The sequence below is a fragment of the Rhipicephalus sanguineus genome, chromosome 4 (genome assembly GCF_013339695.2).
Source record: "Rhipicephalus sanguineus isolate Rsan-2018 chromosome 4, BIME_Rsan_1.4, whole genome shotgun sequence".
In the NCBI taxonomy this organism is placed as follows: domain Eukaryota; kingdom Metazoa; phylum Arthropoda; class Arachnida; order Ixodida; family Ixodidae; genus Rhipicephalus; species Rhipicephalus sanguineus.
This window is the reverse complement of record NC_051179.1, coordinates 18,394,303-18,418,109: the sequence shown is the minus strand read 5'-3', so window position 1 is coordinate 18,418,109 and position 23,807 is coordinate 18,394,303. Positions and strand designations below refer to the sequence as shown.

At 44.6% G+C, this 23,807-nt stretch overlaps 1 protein-coding gene across 1 annotated transcript; it reads right to left on the bottom strand.

The window, feature by feature from the left end:
- Positions 1-563: 563 nt before the first annotated feature.
- Positions 564-22,968, bottom strand: LOC119389527 (uncharacterized). Its single transcript, XM_037656837.2, has 10 exons — positions 22,809-22,968; positions 22,223-22,303; positions 20,607-20,731; positions 18,554-18,705; positions 17,306-17,359; positions 13,402-13,534; positions 11,742-11,857; positions 10,391-10,628; positions 8,575-9,044; positions 564-636 (listed from the first exon to the last, which is right to left on the bottom strand). Exons 1-10 carry the CDS (start codon positions 22,823-22,825, stop codon positions 613-615), a joined length of 1,410 nt encoding a protein of 469 aa, XP_037512765.1. The 5' UTR covers positions 22,826-22,968; the 3' UTR covers positions 564-612.
- Between the last annotated feature and the right edge of the window lie 839 nt (positions 22,969-23,807).

The following is a 23,807-nucleotide window of genomic DNA, read 5'->3' as shown; positions in this document are numbered from 1 at the left end:
CTACAGTGACAACTCATGGGACAGCCTCTTGGAGTTACAGCTTTACGTGCTCAATGTGACCTAGTTTTGATTGGGTCTGCCACCAAAGGGCAATACATTTCGCAAAAAATCTAACTATTCAGCGAAGAGGTGGATTTCATTGAATTGGTGCCCCATTCATGTCAATTAATTACATAAACATGTTGTGAGCAGCTTTCATTTTATCTAAAACTGTTTTCATGATGTTTTACATCCTACCTTTGGAGCCTTTGAAACTGCACAATAACGTATGTCAAGTGAAATAAGTTATTGCTACTGAAAGATCCGAATTTGAAGAGGGAAGCCCACGTTTGCAAAAGAAGATACTTTTAAAGGTCTTCGGAAAATTTGGCTGCGATAAAGAAAAGCTTTAAATCTTCTGATCGTGTACAGAAATTTTTCTAATGTGCATGTTGTTGGCTTGCAGTTCCAGCATAATGCACTTAGTAAAAACAGTGCAATTATAAAACCTGAATGGTGTTCTGTTAGCCCTACCAAAGAAAGAAGTTGTCTTACTAACCATAGGGAGATGACATTGGGCATGAATGTTCATTGCGAAGTTCCTGCCTCTTGGCCTAAGCAGTAGGCACATCTTCAAAGAGATGTCATGGGGTCATCCTGGTCCAGGCCCATGAAAAGAACAAAACAATTCAATGGTCACAAAGGGTGAGCTTTCTTTAGCCAGTTGATAAACATGCCAGAATCAAGAGGAGACAGAGTAGGAACAGCAATGACCTTGAGATGATTTTCATCCAAGTACTACTCGAAAACACATCTGTCAAATCTTTTAGCACACATGCTATAATGTTATTTCGTGTTGTGAAGCACTGACAAGGGAGATTATTTACTCTACGTATTCGCAAAACAAACACAGTCAGTGATCAAAGTAGAAACCAGCTCGAAACCTGCTTGCACCCAGAGCTGAGAGGCCGCACTCCATCTTCCCCACTGTTTTTAAAGGGGTCCTGCAACACTTTTTGAACATGTTCAAAAATTGTTGTTCATCGACAGTCGAGGCTCCTCTGGACATGAGAGCCAAATATGATAGCACTGCATGGGGCAGCGAACTTAAAATTACGTTTTAAAGACAGCTAGAAATTAGAGCTGTGCGAATAGCAAAATTTTGGGTGCGAAGCGAATTCGAATATTGAAGTGTGAGTGCGAATCGAATCGAATATTTTTCGAATATTTCTCGAATACTTCTAGAATATATTTCGAATACTTCGAAGCGAAATTGCAGAAAAAAAAGTCAAGAGAGGATTCCTTAGCATATTCTTATGAGATAGCAACATTAAAGTGTTTCTTTTCGCTAGGTTGATGAAGCACTGGCGGGGTGGTGTTTCATAGTTGTCTTATCAAGAATGAGGCAATGTAGAGGCCGAATTCTATTTATGTACATGATTTGGTGCAACCAAAGTGTTGCTGACAACACTTTACACCGTAGCAGAGCGTGAAAAGCAGCTTTGCCGCAATACTGGAGTGTGATAGGCAAAGATGCCATTTCCTCAGCCTCTCCTCCTCTTTCAACTTCTGTGGAAGCCCAACTGATGTGGCAGACAAGGGTGTGCTCCCTTCAAGTCCGGAGTTCCAAATCTGCCTCGTAGATGTTCATATACAAGAACATCTGAAATTTTGGATGCTAAAAAGCTTCGGCTTCCAATTTTTCGGACTTCCTGCCCAAATTTCAGGTCTAAAACAGCATTAATTGAGCCCCCACCTCCGCCACATCTTTCATCTCCATGTTGGAACCAACGTTTTCTCGAGTCAATACATTTGCGACCGTAGCAGAGCGTGAAAAGCAGCTTTGCCGCAATACCGGAGTGTGATGAGGTGAAGCATATTGAAACTCTAGGGACTACTTTCAATCGGACGTTGACTGTCTCTTGGCAAAGTTTGACCGTAACGGAGCTTGAAAGGAAGCTTTGCCGCAATACCGGGGTATGATGAGGTGAAGCATATTGAAAATCTACGAACCACTTTTAATCGGACGTTGACTGTGTCTTGGCAAAATTCGACCGTAACGGAGCTGGAAAGGCAGCTTTGCCGCAATACCGGGGTGTGATGAGGTGACGCATATTGAAAATCTAGGACCCACTTCCAATGGGACGTTCTTGGCAAAGTCCGACCGTAACGGACCTTAAAAGGCAGCTTTGCCGCAATACGAGAGTGTAATGAGGTGAAGCATATTAAAAATCTGAAGGGGTCATTTTCAATTGGGCGTTGACTGTATTTGTTTTTGGGAAGTTCGAATAGTTCGAATAGTAAAATTCCAGTGCGAATCGAATCGAATAGCAAACACTATTCGAAAAATATTCGAAATTTCGAATGTTCGCACACCCCTACTAGAAATCCCTTGGTCTTCTCTCGGCAAACTATGTCATCGACGAGCACGACTAGGTATGTCAACGGAAGGAAGGACACAGCCATTGGCTGATCTGAGCATTTTTATGTTGCATAATTACCGTGGCCACCATGAGATGCCACAACATGCTGACATTGCACTCTTTAGTGTGCTAGAATTAGACAGCAGTGACACTAGCATGCTCATTGTCACAATGAAAGTCAGGAAACATGTTCAAAGGAAAAAAAAAAAGAAAGTGCTCAAAGACATGACGCACACTGACGTAACTCCTTGCCCCTTTGTCATCCACCCTGTGAAACTTTCAGTGTGCTTGATAAGGCAAAATGAGAGTAAAATTGCTTGAAGTGTGCAACAAATCCCTGCAACTCCGCTCCTACTTGACGGATTTGAAAAGTTTTAGTGACAATTGCTTCACGAGGCAGTAAACTCCAACGGTGAGATCATCACATGATCTCTTGTAAAAGTGTTGCAGGACCCCTTTAAAGTGTATGTTCCATCACAACAGTATAAGGCATCCAAACAACTATACGATGTCTGACGTCACTGAGATGAATTACCAAAACTCATGACGTACATTGTTTACAAATGGCCCCCATGCTGATGACTGTATCGTTAGGTGCTTCACTTTCCAATTGGGCACTTTCATGAACATTAAAGGGCCAGTAAACAACTCGGAACAGTAGCGCAAAAAATCACACAGACGGCAAATGGTACAGACGGGACACAGCATCCTTACCTGTCGCCGTCCTTGTGATTCTTTGCCCTACTGTTCTGAGTTATGCACTACCAACTAGCCCATCAGTCTGTCCACTAAACAAACTCGTGGTCCAAAATTTGGGATCAAGAGATAACTGTGCACTTGTATGATGTGAACATGTTGCCGCAAGAACTTTGTGAATAAATGCTGTAATAAGGAAGTTACAGGGTATAGAACAACTCGCTTCGGCTAATTTTGGTTTCCTGCTTGGCCTTCCCACCCTTCTCGGCAACGAAGAGGGGTAAGCGTAGCCCTTTGTCATGACTACACCCACTTTGGCAACGTAACGTCAGCTATTACGTTATCGGCGTGCAGCCAACGACTGAGCAGGGCTTCTTCTACGTGTTGCTCGTGTCAGAGCAGCGGGGTGAGAAAGCGTGGTGTGAGGGTAGCGAGGCACTGGCGAGGTAAACAAATATACCACAGCGCATGCGCTCTTCCCCTAGTGGTAAAGTCGCGAGACGGTTCTTAATCTCGGAGGCTTTCATTCTGGCGATGCCGCTTGTCCCAGTAGTATCGGCTCTACCGAAATGGCAGAGGGCAGCACAGAAGGAAAATGAAAATGCAGACTGCACGGCCAAAACTGCATCACCATAGTGTCAAGACACTCCTTAGGCTTGTGATTAGAAAGGTTTTAATCACTACTCAAAATATGCTTCCATTATCTTTGCGTAGATTGATTGTGTAGTGCTGCGCATGTGGGGCAGGCTGTTTTTGTTTCTATATACAGTAGACTCTCAGTAAACGGAAATCTGTTAAACGGAACTGCTGTTTAAACGGAACAACTGCATCTAATATAATTGGTTTCATACTTGGATTCCGCACCCCTGTTCATCTCTCAGTAAACGGAACTCCTGTTAAATGGAACACATTTTCCTGGTCCCTTCAGGTTCCGTTTACCGAGAGTCCACTGTATTGCCTTGGTGCAATAAAGAAAAACATTGTTAGTCAGCACTGGTGTCGTTCATTCTCTCTTTGTCCTTGTTTTATGCGCTGTTGTTCACTTCAAACTAAGCCAAGGCGCTGTTTCGTAGTGCAAAGGACCAATCAACGAAGTGTTAATAATAATATCTGGGGTTTAACGTCCCAAAATCAACGAAGTGGGTACTGTATGTAATGTTGCCCATGGGCAAGATTATGTCTGTGTGTGGGTGGAAAGGACTAGTCAGGTGAAGGAGAGGGGCGCAGGAATAGCTCTCAAAATGGAGTGTCTTTGCAGCGCACAGCGCTGTGATATTTGCAAAATGTGATAGCCGCTGCCTTCTGCACAAATTAGCGAGCTTGTTTGGGAGGTGTTAAAAAGTCACAGCTTCGCCGCAACAGCGAAGCAATGAATGCGATGGCAACAAATTGAAATGTAACGCGAAGAATGGAAAGCTGCTAGAAAGTGCCAGCGCGTCGCTCGAGCCCAAAGGATGCACGAAAAGAACACACACAGGACGAGCGCGAACCACTATCATGCGTCACAGCTCGATACTTGAAGCGCACTGCTGAAACATAAAGCAGGACGCACGAAACGAATGAACAGGTACACACAGGACGTGCGCGAACTAAATGTCGCAGTTGTTACTTATTTCTGTTTGAACAGCGCGCTCCTTTCGCAAACGCAGCCGCTGCAGCGAGTGAGTGACCTTCGTTGCGCTCCTCGCGCCATCTCGCTGGCAATGAAGAAACGCTTATAAGCGCCTGCTGTCTCTGAGTCTGGCCAGCGGTAAAGGGTGTGTATATAACGCTTGCCGTTAGCTTCCTAGAGGATCGGCGTTTCGTGGCGTAGTGGCTAGCGCCACGGGCTGCAGAGTGAGAGGTCCCTGGTTCGATTCCGCGCTTCGGAAACATTTTTCTGAATTATTTTTCTTTGGGACTTTTATTTATATATACATACTTATACATATACAGTGAATGACGGCGGCGGCAACGAGGACGAACAAAAACCAGCCGAGACTGTTCATATAATTGCTATCAAGTTGGAGCCTGTTTGCTGGTCCTTTAAAACTCAATTGAAATATTTTTTGGGCTGCACTTATTGCTGATACTGTACAGATGACCCATATGTGCTCCCAGCAATGGGATGTAACAGTTACATTGTGTTCAAGTTTTTGTGCAAGTACTCCTTTAATGACTGCTGCCTTCTAGCACAGTTCATGACCTCATCGATGACGAACTTTTGCTAAATTATAAAAAAGAGAAACAGTGGGTCCTCTAATCCCCACAGAAAAACACTAGTCATACGGTCAAATAAGCACATACATGCCTAAATCCACACACAAACCACAGAAGAGGGCAATAAAATCTGCAGAAGTGTGGTACACAAGGCTGACAAAAAAAAAAACATGTTTTGTAAATTATACGGTGACCTTGGCAAAAGTAATATTGTCTTGCTATGTTTCTGCTATTTGTACAACATTGGCTACAAGTATCACCAACTATCCCAAGAACAAGTTATCTTGACACATTTGATGCTAATTTATGCCTGAAAGACTTAAAGGGGTACCGACACCAATTTTTGAAGCAGAGTTCACTCCGTCACACAAATCTCCTATATGCAGAGACCACTCTAAGGAATTGTGAAGCTCGGTAAATGCTGATGAGATATTTTATTTCGATATCAAAGTCAATTTTCTCATGACACACCTACTGACATCGACACTAGCGTGACGTCAGGCTACAGTGGCAATTCTGGTGAGTTCACGTACCAGTACAGTCGAACCCACTTATAACGATCTATCGGTTATAACGACCATATTTGGGTGCACTTACGATTTTCCTATGCTAACCATTGAAGCTGCGTCCAGATATAGCGAACATTTTTCAAAGCCTCCTACTTTTACAACGAACACTTCGGACACGGTCGCGGTAAAAACATGGCGCATATGAAGCGAAAGAAAGTAAAGACATACCTTCTGAAGCCTGACGGGCGCGCGCTCGCGCGTGCCCCGCTCCAGGTTACTCGCGATTAAGGTACCCAGATAGGCGAGCACCGCACACAGATTTCGGATGCTGCGAGCGAGGTCGCTCACTTTCCAGGCATTTCTTCAGTGATAGAATGGCAGTGAGGGGAAGAAAAATAGTAGGCAGCATGAAGCCATGCGGTCAGCTTTCGCACGGTAACCTTTCCTGACGCCGTTCTCTGCAGCTACGACCGCCTGCGATGAACCAAACAATGCCTTGGAACGCAAGAAGGCATTATTGCAAGAAGTGATAACCGCGATAGCTTTCCATCGCAAAAAGGTTCACTGCGTCCCTAAACTCGTCGACGCCACAATGTGCCGCGAAAAGTCGTCTGTCTTTTTGGTAACGGCAGAGACCGGTAGATTATGACTTCCGCGCGATTGCGACGATGCCTTCGCGGATAAGCATCAGAAAAGAACGAAGGCGAGGTGGCGGCCGTCGATGAACATGAAATTATGCCTTATAGCCAACAACCTTATCACAGTCATCTGTAGATACTCGGCTTTGCGTGTGGCGTACGCCGTACACTGCGGATTGACGGCGGTACGAGCGCGCCATGCTGCCGTTTGCAAGTTCGCCGCCGCCGCGTCGTGCGAGACCGCTTTTTTTTTAAGTGCACGTCGCTTTGTGGAACGAAAGTAGCTCGCTGCTGTTGAGCGGCACGGGCACCGAGAAACGTCGATGCACTGACAGCGAGCGTATACAGCGTGTCTGACTAGGTGACAACTGAAGTGTGCCGCGCATCGTCGCATCGTCGTGCAGGGCCGCGAGAGCATCGCGGAGACGTAGAGTGCGCGTTGCTTGGAAAATGCTTGTTTTCGCCGCGTTGAACGAAGAGGCTAGTCGCCGCACCCGTGCGCGGTCCGGAGTGAAGCAAGCACGAAGAACGTACAAACGCGCGCATACAGCATACAGCAAGCGGCCCGGGCAGTGACTCCGCGACCCGAGTAGGCGACGCGCTGCACGCAACTAGCCAGGGATGATCGGCTCCACATCGCGGTACCGCGCTTCGGTGAAACGGTGTCAGCTCATTGCAAAGGCGGTTAAATCACTCGTGAGCAAACAGCGGGCATCGCTTCACGACACGAAAAGACTTAGCTTGTCACCGAAGGGGTTGTTAGCACTTTAATAAAAGTGCACAAAGAAAAAAAAAATGGCTTGGCCGCTACGCGCACATTTTTAAGGACGAGTCCATATACAACGAACTACTGATATAACGACCACTTTTCGCGACACTTTCGAATTCGTTATAAACGGGTTCGACTGTATGGCTAGTTGTGGTGAAGTCAGGTAACAAAACATACAAAATGGCTGCTTGCACATCACCAAAAGCATTCAAAATACCGTATTTACTCGATTCTACCGCGCCCTCGATTGTAACGCGCACCCGTTTTCCGCGACCAAAAAAAAAAAGTAATACGTCGATTGTAACGCGCACCCATTTTTCGTGAGAGAAAAGAACAAAAAAAGTCCGTAGGAGTCAAACTTCGCACATTCAGAAGAACAAGTATTTGGGTTTTAAAGAATTGAAGTTTCAAAAAAGTAAAACACAAAGTCAAAAAGCGGGCCTTGCCGCTAAAACTGTCACCACTACGGCGGCGATACGAGTCGCGTAATGGATGAGTCCTCGTCGCTGTCGGACAACTCCTTCTCGCTGTCAACACTCTTCGATTTCGGGAAACTGGCCCTGCTTTGGTCCACTGAAACCTTTTCGTGAAGCTTTGCTGTAAAAAATCTGCTTCTGTATGCGCCAGTCTCGCACGCACGTTTCGGGAACTCCGAACTATATCCGAACGACCGCGATGCGGCCCGATTTCCATCCGTCTCTCTGCACATGTAATAACTATTCTTTTAAATGTGGCATTGTGGTACACTCGTCGAGTATTTGGAGTCGGCACTTCCATGCCGTCGATGCGAATGCAGAACGGGATGACAATCTCCTCAGCACACGTACGAACTGAAAAAATGGCAGAAATGGCCAAGGCGCGTAGGAGGCGGCCATTTTGAAATGTCGATGGCAATACGATAACCGAGTTTCTTTTTTTTTCGGTACTCGATTCTAACGCGCATGCGATTTTTGGACTCGTTTTTCCGGAAAAAAGGTGCGCGTTATATTCGAGTAAATACGGTAACTGCTGTGCATCCCCAACGGCGCCACGCAATGAAGCAGCCGTGCAAACGGCATGATCTTGGGCAAGCATGGGACGAGAAGCTCATACCATTCCGTGATGTCAGGGTACAGTAGGAACCTAAACTGTTGTAATTAATTCTTCAGAGTGTACTCGTGCTTACCAGTACATTTTTTTAGGCTATTGAGGACTTGGGTCTTTGATTTGATGCATAAAAAACAAACAAAAAACTGAAAATATTTCGTGTCAGTACCCCTTTAACATCTGAACTAGAGGGTGTGGATTTCGATCTGCCATAGTATTCTGCCACCAAAATCTATAACAGGGCTAGCAACCACACAATCCCTGCGCACACTTACATCATTAAGATTTTCCAGGGGCACCGGTACTTGAGGTTCGGCCTCCAGGACCTCATCCAATGTGCTCATCTCGAGAGTAGGCTGCCCATCGGCATCGGGAAACAGAAACACGCTGGCCGATCGGCTGCTCAGAGGCCGGCCCGTGGCAGAGCTGCCTAAGGAGGTGGCTGACCTGCAGCCAGAGCCATAGCCGCTCTCTGGGCTTTCAGTGTGCTCAGCTTCGCTGAAGCGATCCAGGCTGCTGAAGAGGACTGTGTGGCTGGCACGGCGGTGCGTAACAGCTGCGGGACTGCCTTCCCCGTGACTCACGGCTTGAGTTGAGCACGCTCGAATCGGTTGCCTTGGCAGCTCTGGGGGAGGACCCTTCGGTGGCTCACGAAGGGTCAGCCGCTCGGGTTGCCTGTCGTGGCGGGCAGAGAGGGCGTCCAAAAGCAGACCCCAGGAGAGACTCGAGGCAAAAGCCTCCAGGCCTGTGAAAGGTAAAAGAAGAATACAGTAGACTCTCGTTAAACGGAACCCGAAGGGACCAGGAAAATATGTTCCGTTCAGCAAGAGTTCTGTTTATTGGGAGATGAACAGGGGTGCAGGATTCAAATATGAAACCAATCATATCTGAGGCAGTTGTTTCATTAAAGCGGTGATTCCATTTAAGAGATTTCCATTTAATGAGTCTGTAAAGGCGTTTATTGACGGCGGGATCGACGGCGACGATGCGCAGCGACGACAGTAACGACAGAGCGCAGACTCGCAGACTCTCACGAGCAAGAGCACGAGGGGCGTGCTCTCCGAGAAGAGGTGAAGAGGGCGACCCACTAGAAGGTGCTCAAGAGGATGGCCCATTACAGCGTTCTAATGCTTCTGTACAAGTCTACTGAACGGTGTTCAAGTGTGGGACATGGAAGAATGAAAGGTCAACCTTTATTCTTTATTCAGGCAAGTTTCGCAGTGTCAACGGCGTTATTGCGAGGGACACAGCACACTATTAAACAAATCAACAGAGTCCATATTAACAGCTCGAAAAGGGATGGGACAAAAGGAAAGAAGCTACAGGACAAGCGCTGACTTGGACAAACACCTCTGTCCCACCCTTTCTTGCACTGTTAATATGGACGTATACCAACTAGCCCGCATGTCGGCGCTTCTACAAATCAGCAGAGTTCTGGCTCACAACCATCAGTAGTAACACATTCCAATTTGATATGGTACGTGGAAAGAAAGAAAATTTGAAAAGATTTGTCCTGGGGAAATACAGTACTCCTCAACTTTGAACACATGGTCTGTTTCAGGATGACAAGTAATGCGGGGGATGCAAATATGAAGATGCCTAGTTAGCAACTGGTCACATCGGAAAATGCCATGGTTTGACACGAAACGCAAATGCAAGCGCCTGTCCTGTGCATCTGTGTTCCTTCTTTGTCGTGTTCGATTTCACGCTATCCAATATTGAAGATACATATACTACTTTGTTACAAACAGGACTTGCTTGTTCGTAACAAATAGGATTTTATAACACTATGTGACCACCTAGCTTTCTTTTACTGTGTGCATGAAGCACACTAGACAACCATTTTTGCATTTTCCCATCATTGTTATACTACCAGCAAAGTTGGAAATTGAAGTGACAGCAATGATCAACAGGAGAAAGTAAAGTGGCAGATACAGCTTACTAAATTTTCACACGCTTTCTGGCAGCAACTGCTGCAAACATAAATACAAGAATGAGCTTTTCATTGCACCATTAAAAGCTAACTCCCTAAAAGTCAGCTGTCACTCCCTCTAAGCTAAGAAAACTCAGAAATTCGGTATTTCAATTCACCTGCTTGTCTAATGTGGTGACCAACTGCAACTTCACACAGCTGAACTGGTGCGTCAGTCTGCGTTTCCTTGCAGGCCCTGATGACAGGGCAGGTCTCCACTCCTATGGTGACGGGATGTCGACAGCAAATACCCGATGAAGAGGAGGAAGAACCCGAGTCCCGCTGTTGCCGCCGCTGCCGCCGCCCCTGCTCCTTTTCAGTCTTCTTCAGCTTTTCCTTCAAGTAGGCCACTTCATGCTGAATGGTAGAAAAACAAGCAGATTTTGCGAGCATCACGTCACAAGCTGGGCACAGCAACACCTTCAGGGCACGGCAAGAAAAACTCTGCAATCTGTCCCACTAATAGCACCATGCACAAATGCATGACAGCCCATTGTTTAAGGCCATCACAAGTACTTAAAGCTTATACACACATGCACACTCTTCCAATCTTCTGGGAAACAAGCAAGCGGTGGTCGTTAATATGTCCTGCCACCACCCTGTCGCTGCTTTTTTTTTCACTCTCCAGCACCTTTGTCAAGATACAAACTGTTAAGGGCTATCATAAATGCGCTACAGAAAGAAGAAAAACAAAGAAAAGATCAATTAACAGTGTACTGCTACAAGCTCATTTTAAGGAAATATGTTGAAGAAGAATGGGAAAGGAAAACATTGTGCTCTTTGCATTTTAAATATTGGTAAGTACTTGTGAATAATTTCTGCATGAATAAACATTCTCTGTAAGGCACTACTGCACTCACTCTAGCGCATTTGTCACTTTCTCGAATCTCTCGAATCCTTCAAGAACAAGTGGAGTTAAAGGGGTTTGTTGTGCATTTTAAGTGCTTTCTTTCTTATCTCGTCACGACCAGCACGCTGAAAGCTACCCAGGGAGGTATGGTACAACGAAAAGAAGTTACGTCAGCGTGCGTCATGACCTTGAACACGTGTGATGAAACACAACGCTCTCTCTCGTTGTGGTTCCTATGTGTGCTAGTGTGGCTACTGGTTATGTCAGCAGACTGCAGAGCACGGCGCCTGGTACATGGTGGCACCTCATGGCAAGAAGCACATCTGATCCAAATCCCACTCGGTTTATGACAGCTGTTGACGAATAGCAGCAATCTGCTGTATGAAAGCCATGCGAAGAGCATGAGTACGGGCCTCTGTAATGAGAGAGGGCTCTTGAGAAAATGGCAACTTCACGCTCTGCTTCTAAACTCTCCTTCCCGCACATGACAGCAAGATTTGGCTGAGCTGTTCATAGCAGTGTCTGCTATGAACAGGATGTGTATTTTTCACCAAGCCTCTGGGGTGGTTCATGACCCCTTTAAGTGAGACTCCACGCAGACCACTATGCGAGGTGCCTACCTCGAGGTCTTCCACGCGAAGGATGAGCAGCTCGCCCTTGTTCTGGGCCAGGGTGCGCTCTCGTTCTTGTTCATTCAGGACATAGTTTAGGCGGGTGCGCTCCACATCCACCAAACCTAAGAAGAAAGCGTTTCAATGTTTGAAGATGCTCAGGTGATTTGATACTCAGTGATCAGTGAAGTTGTACTGTCACAGTGCAAAGAAGGTTATGGTTGCCACTAGTAGTATAAGAGGCCCATCACATAACTTTCAAGAACGGGGAAATGAGAGTTGTCCTAGTTGCCTACATCCAGCAGACCTTGGGCTTCTTTGGTGGTAAACATACACGTTTAGCAGATTTCTCTTAAATTCCAATTAGGGTTTTTCTTCTCTGGAGGACTTTACACCACAGCCATAGAGCCACTCCCACAAGTTTCTTGCATAAGTTTCCTAGCATAGCATGTTTCACGGGTCATAAAAGTAGAAGTAAGTAAACAAAATTAACAAGCATTTGAATGTGTTCTCCACATCGTCTATGCCGTTCTTCGCCAAGCTTAAATAGGTAGATGGCACAGGCATCCAACACAAAACTGCTAAAGTTGATGTGAACTATAAGGATTAACATTAAGGCAGCCGATGCGGCAAGCTGTCTTTACATTTATTCAGAAAGACTAGACCACTGGAGTGGCGGCTACAGTCACCAGCCCAGCTGAGAGCCAGAGTGCATTCCCCACTCATAACATGAGCCATACACTGATGACAGACGATAGCGATATGAATAAACACTGCATGAACATATAAATATAACACTACATGAACTACATGTCATTTGTTCAAGACCTGTCTTTATGTAAAGCTCACACCCCCACTCTGAAGCTTGAAAATTTGGGAGAGGAAAGTTTAACAAAGTGTCATCCACAAACACACATACTCTTCAATTACGCAGGCTGCTGCTTGATGGCACTAAGTACTGTCCTGCTGAAATTATAATAATCATCATCATTATGGCATCCCACCAGATCAGGTGGCACAGTGTTTCGCTGATGTCAGCTGGGTTGTAGTGAAATATTTACCTGTATAATGCTTTCAGGTGTGTCACACTCGTAACTATGAAGAAGCATTTGCTGGTTTATACTGTGGGCTTCAATCTCCAGTTCAGTGCATACAGGGAGCAGCAAAGTAAATATACAATAGGCAGAAGCTTGCAGCGGGCAAAAAATGCATGCAGTGCTAGTGTGTGCATTGTCACACTCTGCCAGTAAGCCTAAAGCAAGCAGGGGACGAGTCGAAGTGAAGCTCAAGGGTTCAGTGAGTATCCATAAACCTGCCTGATTGGTGTAAGGCCTACATTGGTGTAAAGTATAAAGTGGAGGCATACCCGAGTAAATCATACGGAAAGAAATGGAAAAATACAAAAGTCAAAGGTGAAACTTCAGAATAACAAGCATTACCAAGAAGTTTTGCAGTAAGAAAACCATGATTCTTGTGTCTATTGATGATAGACATGCAATATGAAAACACCGAGTCCTTCCCGAGCTTCACTTAGTAGTACCCCACTGTCACTAAGGGTTTTCAAGAAACCCACTGTGTAATTCAGCAGTGTTTCTACAGTGCAGGCGATTCAAAACATTTCAGAAATGCCATCGGTAAATCAGTGCCGCAAAAACAACCATATACTCACTGTCAAGAACCCGCTGTATTCTCCAGACTCGCAGTAATATGACAAGGGCACCGGCTTGCCTGCCTTTGTCCGGCGAGACCCTTGAGGCCACATTCAGGCCAAATGCCACAACCACCACAACTGCATCCAGCACCTGTGTGCAGGACATCATGGCGTAACGCAAATGCTTTGAACAAATGGGTATATGTCTGCAAGCAACAGTTCCTATGCACAAGCTATGGCATAACACATACTACAGTACTACGTAATGCTTTACAATCACATAAGCACAAGACAGCTTCTGTACCCCTGATTAGTCTTTTTCTTTTTGTGGCACAGGAGCCAGGTGTGGCCAAAGAGCACCATGTCTTTTCATGTGGTGTTAGCGGCGACCCCTCTCTTCTGTACTCCTGACTACCATAAGGTGGTAGTGAGGAGTACCCCTCGTTTAGCATAAGCTTGCCATTCTGTCCATCAATACCAAACAGCTTTTCACCTCAGGCTACCACAATCATAAATATTTATGTGCATAAAACAACCACTGAAGTTACATTTTTTGTGCACTCACTTTTGCTTTCTGCTCCTCGTTTTTGTAACACATTTAGATTTAACAGGCTTTGAAGGTAAAGCAATCAGCCATAATTTCCCTTTCTAACCGACAGTATAGAGTTGACATACTATTTTGTCATACCTCATCACTTTGCCCTTCCCATGCTCCTTACCTGCTGAACTACCATGGCAACTTCACAGTGCTAGACTGAACTTGCATGGAACACACTGTCTTACATACATACAATGTGCACATAATTGTGATGAGTTGTTTTAAAGTGTGCGCACATTGACCATGATTTGTTCCGGTCAATCTTTCCTTTTCTTCAATGGCTTGCTACAAGCTTACTAGGGTGCAAACTTCTAAAGTGTACTTGCAACATCGTGAGTGAACTTGCGAATAAACTTGTTTAGCTACTTAACATTACAGTAATAAAATATTTCATGAACACAAGGATATAAGGAAAGGCAGGAAGGTTAACCAGACCACAGGTTCTGGTTGGCTACCTCATGCTGGGTAAGGGAAAAAAGGTAGAGAGCACATGACCATCAAATGATCCACAATGTGTGTACATAACAGAGTGACGGAACGGAACGAAAACCGAAAACGAAAAAAAAAACGATATTTTTGACCGGAACGAAAACGTAACCGAAACTTTATCGATTATTTCGTTCCGGAGCGAAACCAAAATTTTTTCAATCGTTTTTCGGTTCACGAGAAAACTTCGCAATCCGGAACAACTAACCACATGCAATGTGAGCATATCTCTGAAAACAGTACTAGTGCGTACCTCAGGCAGGAATTCCAAAGCAGATATACGTTCAAATCGTGCGAAAAACGAAAACAGTGGGCGAATGCAAGTGGGCTTTTGCGCGCCTGTCACGCAGGCCAAAGTGAAGAGGGCGTTGTCGGCGCTGAAGTTTGTTACAGTTAAAGCTGTTATGAGACCACAACAACTGATTTTGGCGCCATAGTTGTCCGCCGCCGCCAGTGTCCGTGACCACTATCGTGTGATATAAGAAAAAATTAAATGAGAAACAAATTTCTAGGATCGAATGGGAGTTTAACCCGCGCCCTCTGCGTGGCAGTCGGGTCTTCCACCACAGTGCCACACTGGTGCTTGTAACTCCTTCGGAAAAATACTCTATCCAGGCGTCATGTCGGGCAGTGAATCGTGTTAACATATGTAATATAACGTGGCAGAAGAGTAAAATAACAACCAGTCATCACACAATGCTAATAGCACAATGAGTGTGTAGTTTAATGCTGCCGCCAGTGTTGCGAAGTTGTCACACCAGAATTGGAATGACTCCGGAATCATTCCACATTTTCGCGACCCCGGGAACGAAATGGGGACAACGCTTGAAGGAATGGAATGGGAATGGAATTACGTCTTTTTCTGAAAATAGAGCACGTTTTGGTCTACGTGCTGCTTTTGAAACTTCAAACATTAGTAAGTCACAGCCTCGAATTTAACAATAAAGTAGTAGTATTCTTAAAATGGCTTGGCTGATTACAAGCACGGTACATTTATAAGCAACGCGCCTGCTACAAACCGATGCGTAAGTTAGTGTACAAACAAATGCATTATCCCAGCAGATATCGAAGGGAGAAACAAATTACCCCTGCGCGCTGGTTACCATTGATACCCCCACACAAAAGTGGCGAATACTTTATTCACAGCCTGATCTTTATCTCACAAGCAGTTTAGTACCTCACACACGTAAATAACCTTTGCTACAAGGAAGGCATTGCATACCTGCGCACAGGCTAGCACAGAAAGTTCTCCTCACCCCATCCATGCTTGCGAGGCGTGCTTGACAAGCGTGAGTGCTGACGAGCAGTGCGGCCCAGTGTTCCGTATTCGATGCAAAGGCACAAGGTGCCCGAGCGGTGCACTGTTCTAACTAATACCAGCAGGGTATTAATACTACAGGGTTTTGTTCCCCATTAACCAAATCTTAGTTTCTCCATATTCACGACCGCTCTAGACATGTGACAAAATTGCGTAGTCTTCTTGAATACTACTTTTGTCAGCATAAAAATACGCTATGTCATCATTTTAGCATTAACACATTTAAGCTTAAACAATATTAAAACACCACCATTCGTTCGAACATGCTCACCATGCAAATACTATAAGTAGCGGGAGAACTGTCCCTATGGGAATTAGTAGGATGGTTGTACTGCACGAGATATGCCGCCAAGCTACTATCCCTCGACCTTGGTAACGTGTTTTGCGTACTTTTGCAGTTCTTAATGCATCTGATGACATCAGCTCTATGGGGCGTTCATTCTTAACTCAATAAAACTATCAAGATGCCTTTCCTACGTTGAAGAATTGCAGGAATGGAATTGAACTGCCCGGCCATTCCCAGAGTCCGAATGGGCTAAGTTTTTTCATTCCGAGGAATTGAAAGGAATGGAATTGCGGCAAGTTCTAATTCCCCGGAATGGAATTGGAATTGGAATGGAGGCGCCCATTCCGCAACACTGCTTCCCACCCACTGCAAATTGCTCAGCCATAATTCTTCATCATCATCAGCCACAGCACAAAGTGCACATATTGTCTTACAGATGTGTAGCGGGTACCACGATTCTCCGAAGAATGACGAAAAATGGCCTAGCGGGAACTTCGTTACTTCAGAAAAATTGCGACGATTTATGGCGTAGTGTGTACATTGCATGTGTACTTGTATTAGTTGCCCCAAGAGACTCTACAACGGGCTCTACAAAGTCCGCTCTTCCAGCTTTCGCTGTGACTGTGATGCGTGTTCCGCGCAGGCCTGGCGATCTTTTTATCAGAACAGCGGTCTTGCACACCAGAGAGTACTCTCAATGACGTGCTGCTTCTGAGATCGTGCTCACTCCCTTGACACAAAGCACTGAGCCCACTAAACAAATTCATATTCGTCTTTTGAGAAAATAAATACTACGACTTTGAAATTAATACTGGTTTGTGCTGGTTGGTAGGAATTCGTGGTACAGTTACTTCCGCACCTCTGAACAACGTGTTTCGCCCTTGTCCCGCTTTCTAAAAAGGAGGGCAAGTAACTGCATCACAAATCCAATGTTTTTTTATGATTACCTTAACTTCAAATTTTTGCATACAAAAAAAACCGTTACGAACCGTTACGGAACATTTTTTTTGCGTTCCGGAACAGAAACGGAACGGAACTTTTTGCGGTGGAACGAAACTAAAACCGAAACGAAAAACATTTCGTTCCGACACCCTGGTACATAATCAAAAACAGAAGGGATAGTCATTTGCCTAAGCAGGTGACCGACGATAGCATTGTTTCACTGCCCTACAGGAACACCTTTTTTTTAAACAGAAGGGCTAGTATCTTGTTATGCAAAACGATGGGCACTCACCTCTGGACCTTGCATAAAAAATCTTGCTCTTCCAGCAATCGCCCTCAGCAACACCTGTCAAGGATACAATGGACAAGCAACCTTCATACAACAGACAAACCCAGCAATAAAATGTAGTTATGCAATTCTGGAAACGTGTGCCAGCAACATCAGAAAAAACAAAATCGGTGAGCAGGTACAGCAGTTGTGTCAGTGGATGTGCTGCCACAGATAGCAAAGTCTTCAAAATGGTGAAGAAAACAGTGCAGATACCGACGAGGATGGAGAGAGGCACACACTCAACAAATGCAGTGCTGACTTTCAACAAAATGTTTATTTTGCATGTGCACAGGCATTTATGCTGAACACTTGACAAAAAACAAGATCACACCTGCACACAGATTCTTCTCATGTCGCTATCGCCCTGAAATTTTTATCTAGGAAGGTCAGCTCTTTTTCACACAAGGCTACATTTGTCTACTGTGTGCCTCTCTTCATCCCTGTCGGTATCTGTGCTGCTCCCTTGACCATGTTCAACCAGCAAGCCCAAGTGGAAACCCTGCTCAACTTCAAAATGGGGATTGAGGGAAGAAAACGTATTCTACACGGACATACCAGCAGTGCAACTATTTGCACTGTTCCAGTTCAAAAGTGTGCTTTAAAATTCATCATCATCATCATCATCATCATCATCATCATCATCAGCCTGTCTACACCCACTGCAGGGCAAAGGCCTCTCCCATGTTCCGCCAATCAACCCAGTCCTGTGCTGCCACGTTATACCTACAAACTTCTTAATCTCATCTATCCACCTAATTTTCTGTCTCCCCCTCACGCATTTGCCATTTCTTGCCATTGCTTTAGGATTAGGGATACACAAACCGGTACAACAGCAATGTCCATCAAGATTTGCGAAAAAATGAAAAACCACATTCTAGGAGGGCAATACGTATCTTTAGTAGTGCAAAATAATCATATTAGTCTATGCATAAAAGAATATTACTTGAATCGCATGGGCACCCATGAATTAAGCACACTTCGCATCAGATTTTCTTTTTTGCCTCTGAGTGCTTGTGGATACTGGCACAATGAACAGCGGAAAGGCCAACGAACCTTGCTTACACCCAACACCATTACACATGACCTCGATGTTATCTTGCTCAAAGATGAAAGCGTCACTGCAAACTCAATGCTAAAAAAACGCAGCCTATTTGTTCTTTTTTTCCAGCATCAAGAAGGGTCTACATTAATGAGAAGCAGTGTACTCACCTCAGCCAGAAAGAGGCTTAGCACTGCCAAGGTTAATGAGCTAAGAAGAGCCACAAATGCTTCGAGTTTTGCAACTGTCAGGTAGGCACTGTGGGATCCCCCGGTGCTCAGATTGAGTGAGCAGTTTTGCAACATCAGCTGGATTTCTGCATCTGAAGAGAGGTAATCAGGAGAATAATAGGCATGGCTATGCTTTGATGGAAAGTAACTTTAGGGTACATCTCAAAACATGTGAAGGAACGGACAACCCTACCTAGCATCAGTCGAGATAGCCCCTTTCTATGTAAACATTGTGCCTAGCAATGACTGAAACTAGCGCTGTTTTCTTTATTAACTGAGGATTTATATTATTAATTAGTTGCAAAATATTGGTGTTCCTCATAGCGAAACATGAAAAGTAGGATGCCTTAACATGTGGCCTTCTTCCGTTAGTGTACATGGCCTGTGGGCTTTTGCTCAATACTATTAAAAGGCAATATACTTTTTCTACTATAACTTTTTTTTAACTTACAATGCGCACCTATATCTTAATTTCCTTTGAGTTGAACAGTAGCATTCCTCGTGGGATGCAGCAAAAGTAGCTTCATGTGCAGTTCTCATTGCGATGATGGTGAGCATGTCATCGTAACCAATCACCTCATACTCATCCTGGCAAGCCACAGGAAAATGAGGAACTAAGCACAGCTGCAACAAGTTCAAATGGCAGGTTCATGCTTTACAGCTGAATGTCTATGGACCGTAAACATGCACGGACAAATATAAGTGCCAAAAAATAGGGCACACGGTAGATTACAACACAAAGAATGATCACGTGAAAAAGCTGCCGCTTAGTTATCGCTCGGGAGGGCCTTTAGTGCGAACATTTTTTTAACTGTTCTATATTACGTCCTGTTAAATCGACACTAAAGGCAAATAACAATTTGTCATAGTGAAAGCTCAATGTATGACAACCTCTAAAACGGCAATATTATCAACAGCAGTGCCCTACTTACCGAGAAATTAAGCTAAATGTATCACACGATGAGCGCTACGAGCGGCACATTTTGAAAATGATCCCGGTGACGTATGAGAGTCTGCCTACAATTAATCGCTAGTAATCAAACTAGCAGCAATAAAAAAAAGAACCTTCCGTGCATCAAGAGACGTAATAAAATGGTGTTTGTTCGTTTCTGTTCGATTCATAGAAAAACGAACCTCTTTGGCTTTGCCATGGGGAACGCCGCACGTGGTTCAAAGGTTCCGTTTTTGCCGAACTGCGCTTCGCCCGGCGCCCTGCTAGCCCTGCTTCGCGCACGCGATCGCGTCTCAGTGGTAGTTTCAATATCGCGTACTGCCGCGTGTGTTTTGCGGGCTCGTGAAAGTCACTCTGACGGGAAGTTCGACAAAATGCCGCATGCATGTGATGTTGCCGGATGCCCGAATGGCGCACACCGCCGCGCAGTAAAGGGGGGGCAACGTTGGGCACGGCAGCAGTGACGTGTGAAAGACTGATTTCAGGCGGGTGATTTGAAGTGCGTTAACATGATGCGGACCACTAAAACGTGATTTTATTTCAAAATAAGCACTTCCTTGACACAAGAGTAGCACTATGAGGTTTCTGGACCGCTATTTCAACAATCAACGTCAACTTAATATTTGCCTTTAGTGTCCCTTTAAGGAAAAAATTTCAGTCAGCACAATCTATCAGTTTTTTGTAGAGCATGGCCAAAGCACAGTTCGTAAAAGACACCATCAACAAATGCAAACCTAACTCAACTTTCATTTTAGCCTGAACAGGACATAACTGCTATCAACAGGGCCATCACAGAATGCCTTCATCACAAACTGCAAGAGGTCTGTAGGGCGCTACTGTGTTACCTGACATTTTGCAACACCTCTTTGTAAGGATAAAAGCTCTTACCATGTACAGCATTTGTAGTTGAAGCTCTTTAATGAATTCCGGAATGTGTTACTTTGTGTGGCTAGTGTTAATGACTTTTATTAATTTCCAATGGATTTGGGAAGCGTGTTAGCAATCACAAGTGAATCTCAGACAAATGCTGAACATACACACCCTGTGCAAACTGGATGTCTGTTAGCAGCTTCAGGAGTATGGCAAGTCCCGTCGCCACGGAGAGCACAATGATGAAAACATTGCAGAGACGACTATTTAAGGCAGTCCACACACGTTCACAGGTCCTGTAAAACAGCAGTGACATTGTTGATAGTTTAATCAAGTAAAACATCAAGAGAATATGTACTGGCAGCAGCCCAATAAATTAACAGAAAGCTTAATACCAAAAACATTCTTGTTCAAGTTCTGCGATTTAGAAGAACAAGGAAAAGAAGCTTTATGTATATGTCAGATCATCTACATTTTCGTCAACAGCCACCACAGTGGTCTTCTACCCAGCATCATTTATCACACACTGTTCCGAGCAACTGATTAAAGCAGCTGACTGCCGCGATGGCACCCTTTCCTAAAAGAGTTGGCATGTCCTGTGTAGGAACACTACATCTGATATCCAATTTAGATCTTGTGTGGCCTCATTGCAAAACCTATTGCCAAAGAATGGTTATGAATTCACAGCTATCGCTGTCACCACAGAACGCTTCACTTATGTTACACACAAGGTCCTAAACTTACGCACAATATCGGTTCATTCATGTGTTTGCCATCAACCAACAGTGGGCACTCATATATCAACACAATCGTCTAGGTATGATACTGCTGGCTACCCAAACTTTTATATCCTCTATAAAAGCAAACCTCCTCGGCCCCTACAAACACTCTTAACTCTTATCCATCAACTGTCACTACAGAGTGTTGCAGCTAGTCATAGACATTGCTTATAAAAACGGACAAATCATCAATTCCTGGCAGTAGAAGGACTGGTACTGTAAGTCATACGACACCAATGTGGCCAAAGGCAAGTAAGCTTTGTATCTGTCACAACTGCTTATGGTTTTCGTAACCTTGCAGATAATTGTAAATACGCGCTATACCCATAACAACATGCCGTGTGACCACGGTGTGCTAATTTTCACTGAACTGATACACCTTCTCATGCTGTCAACATGTATCGGGGAATCATGTCATGTAATTTGGAGGAACGAAGAAATTATACACTGCATTTCTTCCAGGAAATACATAATCATATTGCGGTTTTCGCCCTTTAAACTCCAGCAATTATTATTACTATCAGACCTAAATATTCTTGACACCCCAAAATAGCGGGCATGCACATGAATACATACTGCTACGTGACATTCAACGGCAGACTGCCAAACTAAGAAAACAAATCTTTGCACTTGCCTGATACTCCTGCAATAGCACTTTTATAACCTCCTAATGTTTTATGAAGCAATCAACAGATGTGTTTTTACTGTAAAATGAACTAGATTGTACAGTAATTATATTGCCATTGTGTAGAACGAGTAGAGTTGGCTAAAAAGGCATACAGAGAGTAGTTGATACAAGATGTGAAGCATCAAGTATCAAAGCCAAATTTTCAAGTAAGCTCGGTCAAAGTGAATATTGTCAGACTGTCAAAACGCCCACTTATTTGTGAGTTGTCAAAACCTAAAAAAAAACATACAAAGTCAGCTGTACAAGCTAGTAATCGTTCACGAAAAACCAGTCCACCAGATGAAAAATGGATTATTCGCCAAGCATTCCGATAAACATACCTCTGTGTGTTTTCACTCTGACTGCTAGACGCTTCGAAGTCCCAGACCAAAGGGTCAGAGTTCCTCATTAATTCTTCTTTGCTGCAAGGCAAACAAAAGAAGCGTAGGACACCTTCAGAACAGAAACACAGTAATCAGAAGGACGATAATATTGTGAACCGAGGTACAATATGGACACGGACAAGGCATCCTAGATAACTTTTACGGCAAAGTCACGATACAGAGTACAGAATCCGCTGTAATATGCCGTCCCGTAACATTGTTACAACACTCAAGTTCGTAGGAGGAGGCGCGTTCTTGAGGAACACCACGGAGTACTAACGTTACCGAAGATGAAAGACTCCAACACCCACGCACTCGAAGTTTAAGTGTTGGCTTTGTCGATGGCAATGTATCAATTCGGAAGCGCATTTATAACGTAACTTATGCTGTCCCAGCGTAATATGAAGAATCTGCGGAGTGTATGACACAATTGGGACCAAGTAAATTACTCGAGAGACGTCAGAGAGAGAGATAATCGCTGCGATCAACGAAACCGACATCGTTGCCTGCTGCGCCCTGCGGGAAATGCAATAGAGACAAATACCTGAGGGAAGGCGCCATTTAGGCAGCCCCTGACACTGCGCTCGGTTCATATGTGGCTGGTAAATTTGAGGAAATCATCGCCAGGGTCTGTAGAGTGTTGTCCATTCACGAAACTTCAACGCGGAGCACACCCACACCATTTTGGTACAGCCATCCCACGCACGCGCAAATGGCCAAGTGGCGTCGCTGCGGCGTTGTCATAGAAACAAAAAGCGTCACAAAACAGGTTTCAGTTTCGGTATTAGATATCCAGCGTTGGTGCGTCGCCTCCGATACTGTAAACTTTATATCTTCGTTTAATATCGTTGTTCTCGTTTTTAACTGCGAACTTTGCGCCTTAAAAAGCCGATAAACCCTCAATAACTGGCTTTTATTTATTTACAACTGTAAAGACTGTTTCACAAAGGCGTTGGTCCCGGGTTCGCTTCGCGGGAAAGGATGAAGTTTTAAACTAGATAGTCTTTTTTTATTTTTCTTTATTATTTTTCTGAGAAATCCGTGTACATTTCCTCTGTAGCTTCGAACTACGAGCTTGTGCATGGAAATTTTTCTAATGCCGCTTGTTTTCTTGTACTGAAGTTATTTATTTAGGCTGCGTAGAGAAGCTTGTATTGTTTTCTGGTACGTTTTCATGACTCTACTTGACTGCATCGTCCGGAATTACCCAAAACTACGTGTAGTTATTCGGTAATGAAGCGTCACCTTTCTCAGGGCGAGCAAGACCACCCAGTTTTATTCGGCAGTCTCTGATTATTGCCTCCGAGATGCAAAGGCGCGCGCATTTCAACTTCGGAGGCTATGCTCTACACCAGGCGTTCCTCCTTTTTCGGATAGACGGCAGCACTGCTCCTTAAAAACACCTTAGTTCTTGCACGGCCGCTACATAATTCTTGCACGGCCGCTACGTGGTTCTTGTTTGCACCTGACTACGGCGCAGCATTGTCACCATGACGTGGTAATATGATCACAACATAGCGTTATCATTATGACGTGGCATTCT